General features: G+C 35.2%; 1 protein-coding gene across 1 annotated transcript in view; it reads left to right on the top strand.

The window, feature by feature from the left end:
• The window catches only part of FAT4 (FAT atypical cadherin 4), a 116,258-nt gene that overhangs the window by 67,386 nt on the left and 29,909 nt on the right, over positions 1–18,963 (top strand). The window contains exons 2-6 of the mRNA XM_053461405.1: positions 5,603–5,734; positions 9,877–10,138; positions 10,624–10,974; positions 13,950–14,872; positions 15,371–15,545. Coding sequence (XP_053317380.1) covers positions 5,603–5,734; positions 9,877–10,138; positions 10,624–10,974; positions 13,950–14,872; positions 15,371–15,545 — 1,843 coding nt within the window. The remainder of the gene's footprint in view (positions 1–5,602; positions 5,735–9,876; positions 10,139–10,623; positions 10,975–13,949; positions 14,873–15,370; positions 15,546–18,963) is intronic.

Genomic DNA, 18,963 nt, shown 5'->3' with positions numbered 1-18,963 from the left:
TAAGGTTCTAAGGCACCAAGATCCCCTATAAGGCTCTCCTTCTAAACGCTGGTCTCCCCGAATTTCCCTAAAAGATGAGGCTTCCATCCCCATGGCCTACTCCTACCTCTGTATGGTTTTAGCATGGCATGCTACACTAATACCTCCTCACTGCATCAGTATACCCACAATGGTGGTATTAGATCAGACCCTGGCTTTAAAGATGATTTCATCTTTAGTTTTTTTTTGTCATGGCAGCACACGTATAGGGCTGGACTGCATGAAGAGACAACTCAGTATAGTTGTATTGTTTAATTTGTTCCTTATTTTGGTATTTGCTCTAAGATTTGTTGTTTTAGAGAAGGGCCTGCTGAAGTCTTAGACATGCGTCATTGATGTTGACCACTGTATTTCACAGAAGAAAATAACGGAAGCTTAATTCCATATGCGCATAACATGGGCTTTGCTGCTAGCATACACAGCGCTGCTATGTCCAAAATACAAACACTTTATCCCTTCTTAAACTCTGATGGGATCATATTACACAATTAGAAAGAATTAATGGAAGTTAATGGCCTAAGATTTTCCTTACAAAGCTATAAACATTTCAAAGAGCTATTTGTAAATGAAATAAAACAAAAATATTTGTCTTTTTTGTTTAATAGTCTATTTCGAGTATGACCTTAACGATGTCACGTCTCTCTAACTGAAACTGGAACAGAGGGCTTGCTGCGATATAGATGGAAATGTTAATGTTAATAATTATCAATTCTATTTTATGCCTAAATGCATTCATTTTCTCTGGGTTAATTTATGTTAATGGGCAAAATCTGAACTGTTTGATTACTTGGATCAAAATATTTTCTTACTACTTTGGAAATGCATCTCCAAAGAGTAGCAACAATAACATAATGCTCCTCTTAACTAAAAAAAGTCTAGTTATGATTAGCTATTTTTTCTAAGCCCTCATCAGTTTGCAATCAGCCAATATATCACTGAGTCTGCTTCTTGTAAAGCTGACAGGTGGCTTCCTTTGTAGAACCCTCTAATGATTGAGGCTTCTGGTTTGGAATCAAGCACTGGAGTCTATATTCTTAAAGCTTAAGTGATCATGTTTACAGTAAACATATGGCTATGTTTAGAATATATATATATATATATATATATATATATATATATACATAAAACTGGATGAGGTAGAGCCAAACTTATTAACAAGTTAAGGTTATGAAGGACAGTTTAATGTCAAAAGTCATATACCATGGCAAGACTGAGCAGAAGCAACTGAGGCTGCCTAAATCCACAACTGTGGTTAGTTCTCCAAGACGTTTGGAACTGCTGAGTTCCTTATAAAGTGTTTAGGTGTACCCAGAAGAATTGATGTTGCTTTGGAGGCAGTGAGTGGTGACACCAAATATAGATTTGATTTAGATTTTTCTTCTGTTCCCTCATTTTGCTAAATGATAAAAATACACTATTAGCACATCTATTTTAAAAGCATTCTTACTTTGCAGCGTTTTTTTTTGAAACCTGCCTAATGTTAACACAGTACTGTATCTATGTGTGTGTTTATAGAACGCGGTGCCAAAAATCTGCTTATTAGTGTGATTTCTTTCTTTGCAAACAGTCCCGAGTACAAGTAATTCGTTTAGGGTACTTAGTAGTTTTAAAACTGTCACTCTCATATTGTAGTTAACAATGACAGATGTGAGTTTTCCATGTGTTATGGAGGTGGGTTCTGTGGCATTACTTGCAGTAGCCAGTGAATTACATGATCACCCCATGTTTTGCTAAGTTAATTGCCAAGCAGCCCCGCAACCCGACATTCTGGACGTAACTGGAAAACAAATTGAAGCAGGCTACAGAGTGGAAACACATGAAAATTATTCTCATCTGTAAAAGGATCCAGATGTCAAACACTACACTGCCAGATCATATATTTCTTTATTTCTTTGTACTGCCCCATGCACACAAAGCCCGTCAAAGAAAAATGCCTTTTGCAGTCCCAAATAATATAAAGAGGAACCACTGGGTCTTCTCAACACATGTTATGGCCAAACAAATCCATAATATATTAGAAATTTAAATATTACCAACGTCTATGATCTCTATGAAATGGATAGTCTTTTGGTCAAGAAAATGATAGGAATGGCACTTATGGCATGTTGTCATTTTGTCTGAATACAGACAGCAGATCAAAAGAATGTTTCGCCATATTTTAAATTCAACTGGCACAGACGTTTAATATTCCACTCTCTTTAGGAAAACAAATGGCAGGAAAGCAGAATTTAGCACTTTAGAGAATACATGGCAGGGATATACAATGTTGAAATTTCATATGCTTACAAATGGTAGGACACTATTTTTGTAGAAGACCCAGATAACCTTATGTGCTTAGAGAACTTTCCTTATTCTGCGGGTCTGTTTGCATTTCACGTGTGGCCTTCTGTTACTCTATTAATTTCATATGGAACTATTGCGAAATATAGGCATTCCTTAGCAACCAAATCATTCTCAGATATAAAAAAAATAAAAATGCAAATTGATCCATGACTTAGTAGTTTTATCAAAGTAGTAGGATCTGTTTGTTGTTGTAGAAATTAGTTATTGTTAAAAGTAGTATCACTAATACACAGATCAGCATAAATACTCGACTTTGATGTTGATAAGTGCTGTTGTATTGTAATTTGTTCCCCTTGCATTACCAATAATGCTTATCTCAGTAGTGTTTTGTTCAGATTAATTTCCATTGTTATCCTAACCATCATACCTTGATAGTGCTCTTAAATATCAGGGTATGCTGAATTTGCAGGAAATATGTATGATTCAACTCACCAGCTTCACGATGCATTGTGAAGGGCAAACCTCTGCAATTATCACCTGCAAAATGGCCCTGCATAATGCATACTTCAATGAGTGGGGTCATTTCAATAATCGTCCACTGAATGTTTTAACCATACATTGTACAAGGCCAACCAAGCTCTTTGTGTCAGAGAAGCTGAGGTTGGCCTTTCATAATGAATACTCCTGTTAGGAAGTTGAAATGCCCATCTCTCCTACAAACACACTCTTTAGTGAATAAACCACAGAGAGAAGCCAGCCAACAGAAATGTGCCTCTTTTCGACATACGCATGACTAGTGAAATGTCTGAAAATAATTACTTGTGGCACCTCCGATTCCCTTGGCTGAAATACTAATGACATCTGCCCTTTGTGCACACTTAGTAGACGCCATTAACATTGTCTTAAGTACCTCTGTAACCCCGATATATTTTCTCATAAATCGTGGAATTCAGCCTCTAACATCATTTCTTTGTGTCCAGTTATTCAGTTTGCCCAAATTGCTAACATGCTGCCGTATGTGACATAAATCAGGCGCTAAGTGGACTGGACAAGTAAATCGTTAAAGAAGATTTGAAGAAAAAAAAAAAAACTTTGCAGAATTGCTTGCTTTTTCTAAAAATTTGAAACAAGCTTTAGCTACAGATTTAAAGGTGGATGATACCATTTCAAACTGACCGAACAGCACTTGACGTTCACTTGAACCTTCAGTTGGGTTTCGTAACTATTTTAAACTAATTTGTGGAATCAGTGTTGAGCATGCCTTCGCCATAGAAGATAAGCTAAGGAGTATTCGGGTCAGTGGTATTTCAAGTTTCCTTCAGTTTGAAATATGACTGTCTCCATTTTTACAGGAGTTGTATTTCCCGATAGCATTCCTAGCCACCTATTAATCTCAAAGTCTCTACTTCTAATCATAATGAATGTTAAGGAGTGTTTTTGAATCTCTAATTAGCTCAGTGCTTTGAAACGAAATTTCACTGAAGTTAGTCTTTGTTTTCCCATTCCATACGTAATCAATTAAGGGTTAAAGAATGACAGCTAGCAACCAAAGAAAATATAACATAAAGAAAATGTTAAATTACCTGTTAGCTATAGGACTTCATGATTTCTGTATCTGGATTTATTAAAGTACTTATTTGGGTTTTTTTTTAATCATTTTTTTGTCAATGCAGAATATGTGATTTTTTAGTATTAATCTGATTTTGCTTTGATTTATTTTTAAATTACTTAAATATCAACTAGTTTTCTGATGTAGTTTTCCAAATTAGTCACATACAATGTGGGTTTTGTATGAAAGAGATTTTGGAGTAGTGGAGTATGGAAAGTGGTCTTATCACCATAGCAACTAATGTATATCAGACTGTTCCATTGGTTGATATAATAGCTTAATGGCTATTGTGGCTATTAAACTTTTCAAACTTTGCATCAGAGGAATCAGCCTTCAATCACATAAATAATAATATTCCTGAATTAATCACAGTTCCTCTACAATGCATCTATTCGTCGTCAACATACAGCTCCAAAATCCGTCGGGCCAAAATATGGATTTCTTTTCAATTTTACAAGATTTAAAAGAATATATGTTATTATGTTCACTATATTGCTATAAATGTAACAGAATGAAATTGTAAAGAAATTCTTCTTCTCTTTCAAGCTCTGCCAAGCTCCTTTAAAATTAAGATTGTGACGGGCTAGCGACACACTAAGTGGCATGGGTTAAATGTTACTAAAATTACACAAACTGAATAGTAATTACATCTTGCTGGTGGTCTTCTGCTCCGGTGACCACTTGGAGGTCCCGGTGCATTATGGGAATGAATTACTCTCCCGTTAGACATAAAGCAGCTGTTTCACTTTTTCCTTATCAGGAGGAAGGCATCTTACAGACCTTCTCACACTTAAAGAAAGCAAGCAAGCCCCTTCTTTCATGACTACATTTGAAAGCCTGTAAAACAAATAGGCAAGCATATAAAAAAACAAAACTAAATACAAATAGCCTAGGCCTGTATCTTTCAGAAACTATTGTTAATATTTGAAGAGTGCGTAAACATTGCATGTAAATGGGGATATTTGTTTAGAATCAAATGAATGAGTGGGTTGGGATGTCCCACAAGTAAGACATTTGTTTGCTTTAAAGAAACGGGAAAAAAAAAAAAAAAAGCCTTCAGTGATTTCATATAAAATAGGAAATTTGCATTCTGTCACTGAGGGACGCCGATGTATAAACATATCAAAGAGTGTTTTATTCCACCTCATCTGTATGTCAATTACATCCAATGGTTGAATAGCGGTTTTCAGCCAGCTCTTGGCAGATGCATGCTACTGAGCCTGTGAATTCGGGATATATTTACACTTGATTAAGTCTGTCTAAACACCGAAGGGGGGGGGGAGAGCTTCTACTCGTTTAATGGTAGACTTAATAACTTAATAGTAGCGTTTTTATTTTACAAGTAATTGGTTTGATTTATATTTCAGGAATGTATAAAAATTGTTTAGAACCTGAAGGCTCATTATCTATGAATTAAAAAATGATAGATAGATAGATAGATAGATAGATAGATGGATAGATAGATAGATAGATAGATAGATAGATAGATAGACTTGGAAATATAATTTTAAATAATTTAAATGCACTAAATATAAACAATTACATAATCGATTCATTTCCTTCAATCCAGAATCCATGCAGTTCTAAGTCAAATAGGAGATTATTAAGGTTATTAAACTAAAGTGTTTTTTTTTTATTTTTACTGACCACGTGATCTCATGTCTCTTTTAGGTGGAAATAACGCTGCAGGACATCAACGACAACCCACCAGTCTTCCCAACAGACATACTTGATCTCACTGTGGAGGAGAACACTGGAGATGGCTCTAAAATCATGCAACTCACTGCTACAGATGCTGATGAGGTATTTATTATGGCATTTGTAATATTGGGTCATATGAAACTCTTGTACTTGTATCATTGCATTACTTTTGAAATGTCAGCAAACTGAAAGGGACACTCCAGCCATCATTTGCACTTTAGCTATGTGGTCATTTGAAATTTTCATGGTATCCCCCAGAATACCCCTATTCGGATTTGCCCCTTTACCTGCCCCCAGCTATTTGCGTGTAGCAGATGGGTTCGGTTGAATACATCTCCCTGCATATAATATTCTCACCTCCAGACAGCTCCAGCGCTGGCTGGGGGAACCCGTGTGCATGTGTAGAAAGTAAGGATAGCTATCCTCTCACTGATTGGCTGCTTTAAAAGGACCACAAAGGAGGAAGGCAGCTGCAGAGCTGCAGTTTCTAAATGTCTTTTTTTTAGTTTCTGAAGAATGCATAATAAAGTACGCAAATAATACTTTAGTTTGCATTCTTCTTTAGAAAGGCAACTATTTTGAATACGTAAAAGTGATATGAAAATAAAACAATTGTAAGGATTAAATGTAACATGTAAGATAGTGTACGTGGTACGCGCTATACATTTAAAGTAGCACAGTAGTACTTCCATAGGAAATGTCCTCATGTTTGTGGCTGATAAAACTCACCATGTCACTCACAGGAAGGAAATATTAGTATTTTCATTGTTTCACATAACAAATCTATGTGAAAACCTTTCCTTTAACTTTCCATTATATACGATTTCTAATTTAAAGGTGGCTTTAGACGCTCTATTTTGTAGGTAATAGGTATACACAAAAAATTTTTCCTTTGAAAGAAATATAGATAAAAAATGTCTCTTATTTTTCCTTGGCTAGTGAGAGAAAGTTTTCACCCTCTTGTATTTATTCTATATATAATACAAATAAATGTATAGGCATGGGTCTTGTAGCCTGCACTGTTTATGCATATATATATGCAATGCATAAGAACTCCATTTATTAAAATAGAAGACTTTTTGGAACATAAAGAGGCAGATGCATTTTTTTATGTTTGTAATAAGAAAACCATTGAAAATAGAAATTATACTTTGTAGCCATTTTTTATAATAGAAAACAAAGAGGTTATATTGGAAAAATCAGACTCATGGATGGTTATTTTTCCCCAATTTTTATGATTATAGTCAGTTTTTTTAACACTCATATGGAGGTTTAGACTGGGGTTGTTCAGCCTGCAGCACTTCACCCTTGTTAGATTAAAACTCTCATCATTCTCAGCCAGTGACTGCAGATTATCCACCCCTGGTGCATACGATGCAAGCTGGCCTGTGATAGTAGGATTCATACATGTGCATGTATCCAGCTGAGAAGGCTGTGGAAGTTGGAGAGCAACAAAAGCTAGAAGGTCATACTTTACCCAGCCCCGGCATACATCAAATAAACTAGGGGGTGACTCTAAGTGTGTCCTGTCAATAGCTGGAAGCATTGGCTTTCTGGTAACGTTAATAAGAGAATAATTTGCTTGATCTTAAGATGGAAGGGCAGATGAAACAAGAGATGTCACCAGAGACATGGGCATAAACATTGTTTAAATAAGACACAAATGTTACAGCAAATTCCATCACACAAGAAAGGACACCCATTTCATGCTTAGCTGCTCGTAGAAAGAAGACCAGCACAAAAATGGCCTAGGGTAAATAGATGGTCTTTATCGTACTTGATCAGTCTGTCTTGACCAGCACCAAAGACTCACAGTGTTCTACAACATGACACACCGCTGACCCTTGGATCCAGCCTCTCTGAAGGACATACTCATTACCACGGAAGACATTCTTCAGCAGAAAGGGGGAAGCAGGTGCTCGCTCGCTATAAATATAAATAAATATAGCATTTCTTTTGCACATCTGTATTTTTTTTTACATGAAATACTGTCCATTCATAAAATATCAACATTAATGAATTACCTAGAATAAATACAAGCTGGAAGAATTATCAGGAACAATGATCAGCTTTTTCTGAAACTCCTTTTGGTTTGTGGTTATCAAAATATGCCGAATGTTTATTTACGTTTTGGATTATATTGCATTTCATGTTTGGATTGCTTCCCTTTTTTCACCTGTTACATGAACCATTTATTATTTAACTGGGTTAAAACTTCTGCTTGCGTAGCTGGTTTTTATTAAAACATGAATTGTGGTTAGTTGAGGGATGTTAGATTTTCTAAGAATGTTTTTTCTTCTGAAACATATGACAAAGCGGTGCATGTGTGACTACTGGACCCCAGCACATGTGCTTAACTAGTCTGAGTTGTCTCCTTGAGATTCAGTTCTAACCTACTTTTTATCTCCATTATTTCTCAACAATATTTCATGTAAAGTTCAAGTTCAACAAGTTGTCCTTAAACCCATTAATGATAAAGCATCGTGAGCCCGTACATGTACATGCTTGTGTTGTCGTGAAGGGGTCGTGAAGGGGTTAAACATGCTCACTAAAATGAACCGTGCCCCTTTCTTATTACATGGGCTTGGGTGATGTGATGTCACAGGGTGTTTGGTCCCTGGAAAACCTCATCACTGCCTTCTTTATAGCCATGCTTGTATCGGACTCTGTGTATTTAAAGTCTATTATCCACAATAAGTGGGACACTACAGCAAACAACCTTTTGTTTGGGAATGTCGTTGCAAATTAAAGACTGTTGGCAGTTGTACTTTTGTCCTGTGCCTTAGCTTCGTTGTTTTCTATGCTCTTGGCACTTCATCTTCACTACTGAGATCTTCAAGAACCACTGGTTTATGCAATGCCGCATAACAAACGGAAGTGGTCATCTCCCCTTTCCAACATTAAGTCAGTGGCCAATATACCTAAATCAGAAAAGGGATTAAAACAGATTATTACTCCTAAATAAAACTTTCCTTAAATTACTATTACTACCCATCCAAACCATTTTTAATCAAGCTTGAGCTCTGTAAACATGAACTTTAGCGCACAAAACCTTACATTACTTTGTAAGGCTTTCTAAAAAATGTCTATTTTATTTTTTATTAAAATGTATTTAACTTCTTTAAATAGACAGTCTGCAGAACCAAAGACATACCAAAGTACTTAGTACTTTACGAACAGGGCTTTTCCCACACTAATGACCAAAACTTTTTCTTTCCCTTTATACTATATGTTTATTCAACCAAAATTCCCCTTTTTATATTCAGTGTGCTCACACAATTTATATATTGTTTTTTTTTTCTTAATAATCCCATAAAAATAGAAAAACTAAAACACACATTATTTGTATTCTTACTTAGAATTTCTTCCACAAGTTAAGTGTCACTGATGAAAAAAAAAATCCTGATTTGTGTTCAGCAACATCCCCATCCAGTGCATGTTTTTGTAATTTAATTATACTACATTTAACTTTGTTATTTTTTAGTTCAGGGGCAGGGAAGGTTTTCTTTTTAATTTTTATTTCTAGTGCCATAGAACACGTCTCCTGCGAGGCAAGTATCTGGGGAGCTGGGAAACAGACCAAATGTATACAGGCAACGCTGATGAATACCTTTATGCATTTGCATTAAAAAAATAAAATAAACAGTAATTATTAGGTAACACTAAGTCGTCATATGAATTAAAGTGCAAATGAGGGCTGGATGTACACTTAATAGTAGCTATATTTATTTTTCTTAAAAAGGTTACAGTTTAAGGGGAATTCTCTGAATTTCTCAGAGAATGGCAGAATGTTTCACTTCTGATTCCCCTTGTGTAAAGACTGTTGTATATCGTATTACCCATGTAAAGATCCCAGAATGTATAGGTATGCGTAAAACGGTGTTAATAATTAGCTAGTTATGAGAAGAATCATTTAGCACTTAATTTCTACCATATTGACAATTTGTTGGTGGTTAATGGGAAATCACGTCTCTAAGTTTCAACTTGACGTAAGTAACTGAAGCATCATTGAAGCATGTATATGAATTGGAAACCTCCCAATGCCTATAATATAGACTGGTTTAAGTGAATGGCAAAGTAGGCCCAACATGAAGTATGGCCCATGGCTTCACAGATTTTGCTGAAACCATAGGCGTCATAATAAAAATCACATCTTATGTAGGTTACAAAAAGAAAAGTCTAGGGCTCTGTCAGAGCACATATCTTTTTTTGTAAGTTAATGTGTTGACTTTTTTGTCTTATAGGGTGCTAATGCCCTGGTTACCTACACCATCATTAGCGGTGCTGACGACAGCTTCCGCATTGACCCTGAATCTGGTGACCTGATAGCAACCAAACGCCTGGACAGAGAGCGCCGCTCCAAGTACTCTCTGTTGGTGAGGGCTGATGATGGTCTTCAGTCTTCAGATATGAGAATCAATATCACAATAAGTGATGTCAATGATCACATACCCAAGTTCTCAAAGGCAGTGTACTCTTTTGACCTAACAGAAGATACGATTCCAGGTAAGACAAAGTTATGCCTAATTATCACTAAACTATCAAAATAATTTTTTCATGTTATGATATTGTTTTTTTTTTAAATTTGTAAGTAATCTCCCTGTTCATATATCAATTTTTAGTAAGAATGTATGTCTTTTAGGAGATAAGATAATAGGGATGGTTTCAGAATATCACATATTCAAAAGATGGATGACCAGTGCTCTAGTCCTTAATTATATATGGCTGCTTAAGTGTTGAGGAGGCTCTCTCTATACACCTCTGTTTGTACTGATCAATTAAAACAAGCCACATTGCACACAATAACATCAATACTTGGGAACTTTCCAAAATTCATACTTTGTTGTCACTAAGTAGATGGATATTTAATATGCCATTGGGTATACTGTGTCCTCAGACTGCACCAGGCTTCCTAGAAACGAAAATCACTGCTTTTTTACGTCAGTAAATATATTTTGCTTAACATTTTATGTGTTTTGCTTGTATGACAGGTTCCATAGTAGCTTCAATACAAGCGACTGATGATGACTCTGGTGTGAATGGAGAAATCACATACACTGTTAGTGATGATGATGAAGATGGCGTATTCTTTCTGCACCCTGTGACAGGAGTCTTTAATGTAACACGTGCTTTAGATTATGAAGTACAACAATATTACATTCTCACTGTATGTGCAGAAGATGGAGGAGGCCAGTCCTCGTGTGTAAGGGTATACTTCAACATCTTAGATATAAACGATAATCCTCCAGTCTTCAGCATGAGCTCATACAGCACTTCCATTATGGAGAACTTGCCTCATGGATCAACAATCCTCACATTTAATGTCACGGACCTTGACGAAGGTATGCATTATCGGCTGGAGGCACTCAAGTAAAATATACAGTAAATGCAATATACAGCTGTATCTAGTTAAGTCTCAAATAGCTTGTTATAAATGCCATTAAAATATTTCTAGTATTCTTAAGGTTAACCTCGTGAAAGTAAAAGTGGCAATATTGGGAAAGGTATGTAGAATTTAGAATTTAGGGTTCATTATTTAAAACTGATAATGATTGTTGTGTTTATGTTCTGTTTAGTTTATCTCTTATCTCGTAATTATCAGCTACTTTCTTTTACCACACACACACTTTTGTCACTCATTCACTCTAGCGACTACAAGGGTCAAATGGTCATGTACTATAGCATTATAAGGTCATGGGAAAGTCATGGGAATATAATATTCAGGCTCCTGCACAAAATCAAATCATTTTCATTGACATGGGCCACGGTATAAGTTATTTCAGGTAATGTGAACTGTTTTGCATTTTTATCTTGTACGGTGCATTTACTTAATGAAACGGCCAAGCAAAAACATGAATGAATTAATAAAAAAATAACTATTCAATTTATAAAGATGCTAAGGCTTTATATGGTCTGAAACACAGCGCCGTAGACAACCATGATCCATGAGCCATTATAGCAGCAGTATTAATAGTGCACAGATGCAAGTACAATATACCCCTCCTTGCCATCATATAAAGACATAGGACCGCAGTGCACATATGAACACAGTAATAATTATAATAATAATAATAATAATAATAAGCATATGTCATGTATGCTGCAATCAAAACAGGCTGATATCAGTGTCAAAGCAATTACATTTGTTAAATGTTTTCACCTCTGCGAAAAAAAATAATATATTGTAATGCAAGGGCTTTATACCTTCAAATAACATAAAAATCTATTGTCACACCAGATGACCAGTTTAAAAATGTCTTCTAAAATACTGGCTTACAGGAGACCATATTTCAATGTATTCAAGCAATGTTAAGTGTTCTTGTCCCTTTGTGCCACGATTCGGGGGATCACCGAAATATAATGCAATGTTTGGGTATGATTATGATCGCTGAGGCATGGTAAAAGCATATGGTTATTTTGTAAAGGCTTGCAGTATGCGTGAATAATACACGAGCCTCTAGTTTGAAGGTAACAATAGTAAGGTCTCTTTATGAATACACAATATACCATGTCTAAAGTGTTAACAAATGGCTTTCCTTTGTGGCATTTGGCACTGTATTAATTCATTAAACTGAGATTAAAAAACAAAAAAATCAGTTATATGGCATATGACATCTGTTTATGACTGTAAATTGTGTCTTTATTTGATAAATTATTAGTTGCAAAAAATAATTAATTTTAAATAGTAATTATGTGAAAATAACCAAGCAGTTTTTTTGCTACTTTATCTACACCAGTGTTACAACTTTTAGGTGACAGATGATAAATGAATGATAGAAAGAGTATTAAAAAGAAACATAAATGCATTTAAGTATTAGGTAAATGGTCTGAAGGGTTATCTATAAGTGTTTATACTAAAAGATACGGTGAGTAGTGCACACGACATCCTATTGAAACAAATCAGCTGTAATCCTCTAGTTAGTTTTTTTTTTTTTTTAATCTGTTATATTTACAATGCCAAACTTTACGGAAGCTTCCGCTTATAAGTTTCTAATTATATAAAACCTGAACTAACGACATCAGATTACAGTTTATTTTAAGTACACAATGATAACTATATATATATATATATATATATATTTTTTTTTTTTTTCACACAGCCTCGGGGCCATTGTATTATGTGTTTATTATTATTATTATTATTTATTTATCATATTCCATCATACTTCACAGCACTGTAAAGTTATTAGCTGTCATCACTGTTAATGTATGATCTGGCTCACTTTTTTACCACTCTCACACCACTGCACCTTCTTTTATCGTAGATGAAAGCATGTCCCGCGGTTTTAGTACCTGTGTTATACGGCGTGTGTTTTAATCATAGCTGTTTCCTGTACACTGGCCTTGCACATACTACACCCTTCCGAGTCATGATAGGCAATGATTAATGCCTTCAGGAACCCACACAAAAGATCCGTCTGCTATTCAGGAAGTTTCAATATACATTCAACTCATTGTGAATATTTAGAACAATTATATTCCCAGTTTCAAAGGAAAGCCGCATAGCTGCTTACCAGTACATATGGAGATGTTACAGATCAGTAACTACATTCATCTGTATTGCACATACTACTTATATCGCCTGGATTCTTCTTTCTTGTCTAAATGGATATAATAACATAGTTTAACTAAAAATGCATATTTATGTACTCAAAACATGATTTTTTAAAATTTAAAGTATAGATATTGTATAAAAAAGAATCCTAATTTCTGTCCATCCCAACCATTGTATGTCAAATGTCCAGTTTGTCAGCCATTGCATAGGCACAGTGGCCAGAACTGTGGCTAACCAAATCATGGCACCTGATGTCTGTAGGAAAGGTTTGCTGAGCACAGAATTGATGATCTTAATGGTGAAAGATGGAAAAAAAATATATGGGGATTCTTTGTGAGATTTTCATATAAATAATCCTTGAGATAAATGTTGCTTTCAACCTGAAATACAGACCCGCATTAAATGTAGAGCCTTTCAGAACTGATTACTATTTGCATGACATAAATGTACAATATACAATTAACCTAATTGATTCCCTACCAAAGCTTAACTAGCTTCCCTAAACTGTAAAGCTGCTTTTATTAATCCGGCCTTTTGTGACATACTTTATAATGGAGCATGCTTAGTAACGGATCCTTCTATCGTTTTCCTGTTGTTGCTTATAGTCATTATGATGTCTATTTTTAATTCAGACTTGATTCAGCTTCACTCAATAGGTTGATAGATATAAATTTTGAGAATCAAAATTATGTAATTTTGAATATATATACTGTAGTGTTTATAACCAGGAGAATAAGCCATATTTCTTGTCTTTCCTTCCAGGTCTGAATTCTGAACTTTTTTACAGCATATCTTCTGGAGATAGTATGGGCCAGTTTCAGATCGATCATAGTGGTGTCTTGAGCATTCGCCAGACCTTGGATCGGGAAAGTCAATCCTTCTATAGTCTTGTTGTTCAAGTGCATGACATGACACCCCCACCAGCATCTAGATACACAAGCTCAGTTGAAGTATCTATCATTTTGTTGGATGTAAACGATAATCCACCAAGGTTTATTTCACCAAAACTCACTTACATCCAAGAGAATACTCCCACAGACACCATTGTTTTCCGGGCACAAGCCACCGATCCAGATAGTGGACCAAACTCTTATATTCAGTACTCATTGCTTAGTTCACTTGGAAACAAATTTGTCATTGGCAATATTGATGGAGAAGTGCGCTTAACTGGGGAACTGGACCGTGAAGATGTTTCCAATTATACCTTAACCATTATAGCTACTGATAAGGGAAAACCATCACTTTCTTCCTCAGTTGATGTGGTCGTTATAGTGCTTGACATCAATGACAATAACCCTCGGTTTTCACAAAGCATATATAAAGTAGAGATTAGTGAAGACACTTTAACTGGAACAGATCTCATTCAAGTAACAGCTTCAGACGCAGATGAAGGTGTCAGTGGAATGGTACGCTACTCTATTATGGAAGGTAATCCAAGTGGTGAGTTCAGGATTGACACTGTTACTGGAGTTATCTCAATTGCCAAACCACTGGATCGGGAGCGGAAATCATCATATTCACTTACTGTCCAATCATCAGACCGTGGAAGCAGCCCTCGTACGGATACAGCAACGGTCAATATACTGCTCTCTGATATCAATGATGTTATGCCTAAATTTGAATTATCCCCATACACGGTGAATGTTCCAGAGAACCTAAAGACATTGCCAAAGATTGTTCTTCAGGTCAGTTGAATCAATAGGAGTTGATGCTTTTTCTACAACTTGGGGGAGTGGGGGGGATCATCTTAAAAACTGGCAAAACTCCAATGGGCATAAGCCTTTTGTAGCCAGTCTAAAGGCGCTGCTGAATTATATCATGAGGGGCAACAACTCTGTTTTCATCCTATAGTTTATCTAAATTTACGGTTGTGGGAAGCTTTGTCATTGAGAACTGCAAATACATTTCACACTATTTATTGCAAAAATGTAGCGATACCATCAAACTACACTTTGAAAAATATGTTGTGATCCAACCTCCAAGGGCAGTCAGGTACATTTATGGAAATTACTTTTTCTCTTGTTAGGTACTTGGGCTATTTTACACAGACACACATTTTTGCTCGGTTTTGGCACTTATATATAGTTTTATTAATACACATAAAACAGGCAATATACATTTGCTAATTAATTATTTTGAAACGTGAGCACCCATTATTGTCATTGTTATTTTTGTTATTATAGGTAGTAGCAAGAGATGATGACCAAGGTCTAAACAGCAGGTTGACATATTCTTTGGCCTCTGGCAATGAAGATGGTGCCTTCAGATTGTCATCAAGTGGACAGTTAAGCTTAATTAAAAGCCTAGATCGTGAGGAAAAAGAGCAATATACCTTATTGATCACAGCTGCTGATTCAGGTACTGTTATTTTGTTATTATGTTTTGTTTACAAATTCTACACGTGTATGTATGTATATATAGTCATTTAAAAAATATATATTATCACTTTAATAAATCGTATTTTGTGACAGTTCTCCCTTTCTTACAAGCTAATTGCCCAATTTATCTAAGATTAACAGTTTTGAACTTTAGTGAACCGATTTCCTCACGTTAAGCTGAAAGCATCATCCATATTAAAAGCCTCTATGTGTTCTGAAAGCTATTATTACTTAATTGATATAACTATGAATAATATATTTGGATACAGTGGTCGTCATTGTCAGTGCACTAAAAGATTTTTTAAAAATTCCTAATGTTTTCATAGAAGTTTATACACTATTGACACAGTTATAATAATAATTGTTATAATTATAAATATAAGATTCCCTGATTGTTTTTTTTTTTGCAGTTGACTTAATTTCATGGTATGCTAAATGCTGCCTTTTAACATATCGGTCTTGTAGAAATGATTCCCATCTGTGCTATCTCATCGAGGTAAATGAGATGGGTATTATTCTCTCAAAGTAAAATGCCTGAATTTTTTCAGCTGAGCAAATAAAGTATCATCGCATGCAAGCAGATGAGTAGTTATTATGTTAATTTTGCAAACCTTCAGGTTGACTGGCACACAGACCGATTCCCTGTGTAGGATTCTGCAATTAGTGTCTTCCAAATTTGCATCCAAATGACTAATATAAGCACGCAACAAAGTACGCAATCAGCGCACAACCAGCAAATACGATTTAAAAGCACCTATCCAAATAATAAATATCGGCTAATATATATAAAAAAATTATATATAATATATAAAAAAAAATAATAAAAAAATTATATATATATATATATATATATATATATATATATCAAAAACATGCTTTTTTGTTTTTCTTTTTTGAGAAAAATACAAAGTATCAAACTAATGTTTACATTCCAATGTTAAGTACCGTTAAATAAATTATTTTGTACAGCAAATTGTCCTCAATCCCCTTTTGGAATACATTAAAATATGTTATTGCTACAAGAATGTAAAAATGATTATGGATTTAGAAGCAATTAATGATGAGTTGTGATACTGGGACCTATTCATGAAACATCTGCACATTGTTTGCTTAGTTGGCTCATGGAAACCTACAAGTTGAACTTTAGTTTACATTTTGTTGATTTGGCCCAATAGCATTATTGACATATAATAAAGGGATTAGAACATATAAGAGCAGAGAATGTTCCCCTTTTTATTTTTATTGTTTTCTATCATGATATGGTATTTCTGTATAGACCAGAGATTTCAACAACAATGAATTGATTTTTTTTTACCCCAATTTTACATGGGTAATTTAAAAGATTAATATTCCCACATGCAAATGCAAGGAATAGCACTTTTAAAACTTTGGAAACTTGGGGACCTCAGAGGCCTCTTCTTCAGATTAAATCATAAATGTATACTTGTGTTAATAAACAGATAACCCCGAAAGTAGAGTGACAATCATCAGTTCCACATTACTGATGATTGCCAGAAAACTAAATAGACATGCTTTTAAAAGTACCAGGCAAGCGTATATTTTTTTTTTTCCTTTAACTGTGATTTCCTTTGTGAAAAAGCCAATGAGAAAATAGTTTTGTTTTTCGCCATCTGGATGAGACTAAGAAAGATAGGTAAACATTACGCTTTGGCCATCCAACAGGAATAGTAAATGTTCCTAAATGTCTTTAACTTATGGGATTCTGTCTTTTGAACATTTTGTTTCCAAGGGAAATTGGAGACATTCCTCTAATCATCATCCTTTTATTTATTGGGTGCATTGATATTGTGCCACACATCTGGACGCCTTCTAACAATCAGTGTCTACTGTTCCAGTGAAAGCTGTCCATATAACATGCAAAGGGGTATTAACAAAAAGCGTAGCTGCATCCAATGAATGCAGGTCAATTACGTACTAATAAGCACCACAACAGCTGGCAGGTATTGCATGGTTATTTCCCGCTTATACGAGGATACGTGGTGATACTGTGTAGCCCAATCATGATTCATTTGTTTATGTGGGCTGGTCCCCCTGAACCAATGAAAAGAAGGGGGCGTGTTCTGTCCAAACCACATTTTATAAAGGATGTCGAATAGGCAGGACACGGATTGATGGATCCTGATGAAGCCGGAGGCTCTGCTGGAGAAACGCGCGTTGGGTTTTTCGTCTTTCTAGTTTCACCCACATACTAATACAAGCTATAGAGGACGGACCTATCCCATTTTTGAACAGGGATAGAATGTAATCCTGCATCGCTATGTTTTGAATAGCAAGCACTATATGTTTCGAGGGTATGGTCCAGTAGCTAGCGGTTATATTGAGTGAATAGGAGTAAGGACAGGGTATAGTACATTTAATTTAGTTATTTAAGAGTGTTTTAATTATTTTAATAAAGGTTATATTTTAATCTTGCATTGCATTTATTTATATTTTTTCTTTTAATGTTTAACATCTCTAGCTGTTCTTCACCGTGCCCCCCAAAAATGTGCAAAGAACCTCCCTCGGGGTGCCTTAATAGCCTACAAGAAAAAATGTCACTGCCTATAAGTGAATTTTTTGTCACCTGTGTAATAGTGTACAATTCAATTTACTTTGTGCATTAATCTTTCTGCCAAAATCACCAGTCACCCATTTAGTTCAGCCTTAATTCAAAAACAAACAAAAGGGTCATGGATAATTTTGCCAGTGACAGTGTTAGCTTTGCCATGGATGACAATTATTCTTGAACCGATGCAGCAGAAAGTAGATAAACAAAGAGATCAGTTTAACGCAGCAAGTGAAACAAGATACAATAATGTATACCCATGCTGTCAGTGGCCCAATTTATCGCGGGCCACCTACTAAAAAACATTCAGCATTTAGACACAAAAGTGATTTATAAAGATGAGTAATCATTTGTTACCAGTAATTATGTGGTGGACGGTTTAAGGGTTTAGTTTCCGTTTGAGGATTTGTCAACCATAATTAAACTGTAGTTTGCAGTGGATCCATTTAGAACATGTGCCTTTAATAGAAAACTATTCACCCATATTTCATGCCAAATTATTATTATTATTAGGTGAACTGATAATAAAGCACACCTAATGCAATGTTGTCCTTTGTGGCAGTTCAAACTTTAAGAAGAAGTCGTCTTGAAAGTTTAGTCCACATATATATATGAACCTCCATTAAAGGTCTTTGGAGTATGTTCTCTTGGGCCAAGCCAGCAATATCTATTTTTCCAGATTAAAAAAATTATGATAAAAGGTATAGTAAATAATTATTGAACAGCATTGTGTCTTACAAAGTATCACTTGCTACTACACATGAACAACAAATCCTTTAGAGAGTACGTCGTTTCACAGAGTTCCAGCCAGCTTTGATGATTTAGGTTAATC

The sequence above is a fragment of the Spea bombifrons genome, chromosome 1, assembly GCF_027358695.1.
Source record: "Spea bombifrons isolate aSpeBom1 chromosome 1, aSpeBom1.2.pri, whole genome shotgun sequence".
NCBI classification, from domain to species: domain Eukaryota; kingdom Metazoa; phylum Chordata; class Amphibia; order Anura; family Pelobatidae; genus Spea; species Spea bombifrons.
The sequence above is the reverse complement of the archived record's forward strand: the minus strand, read 5'-3'. Positions and strand labels throughout refer to the sequence as shown.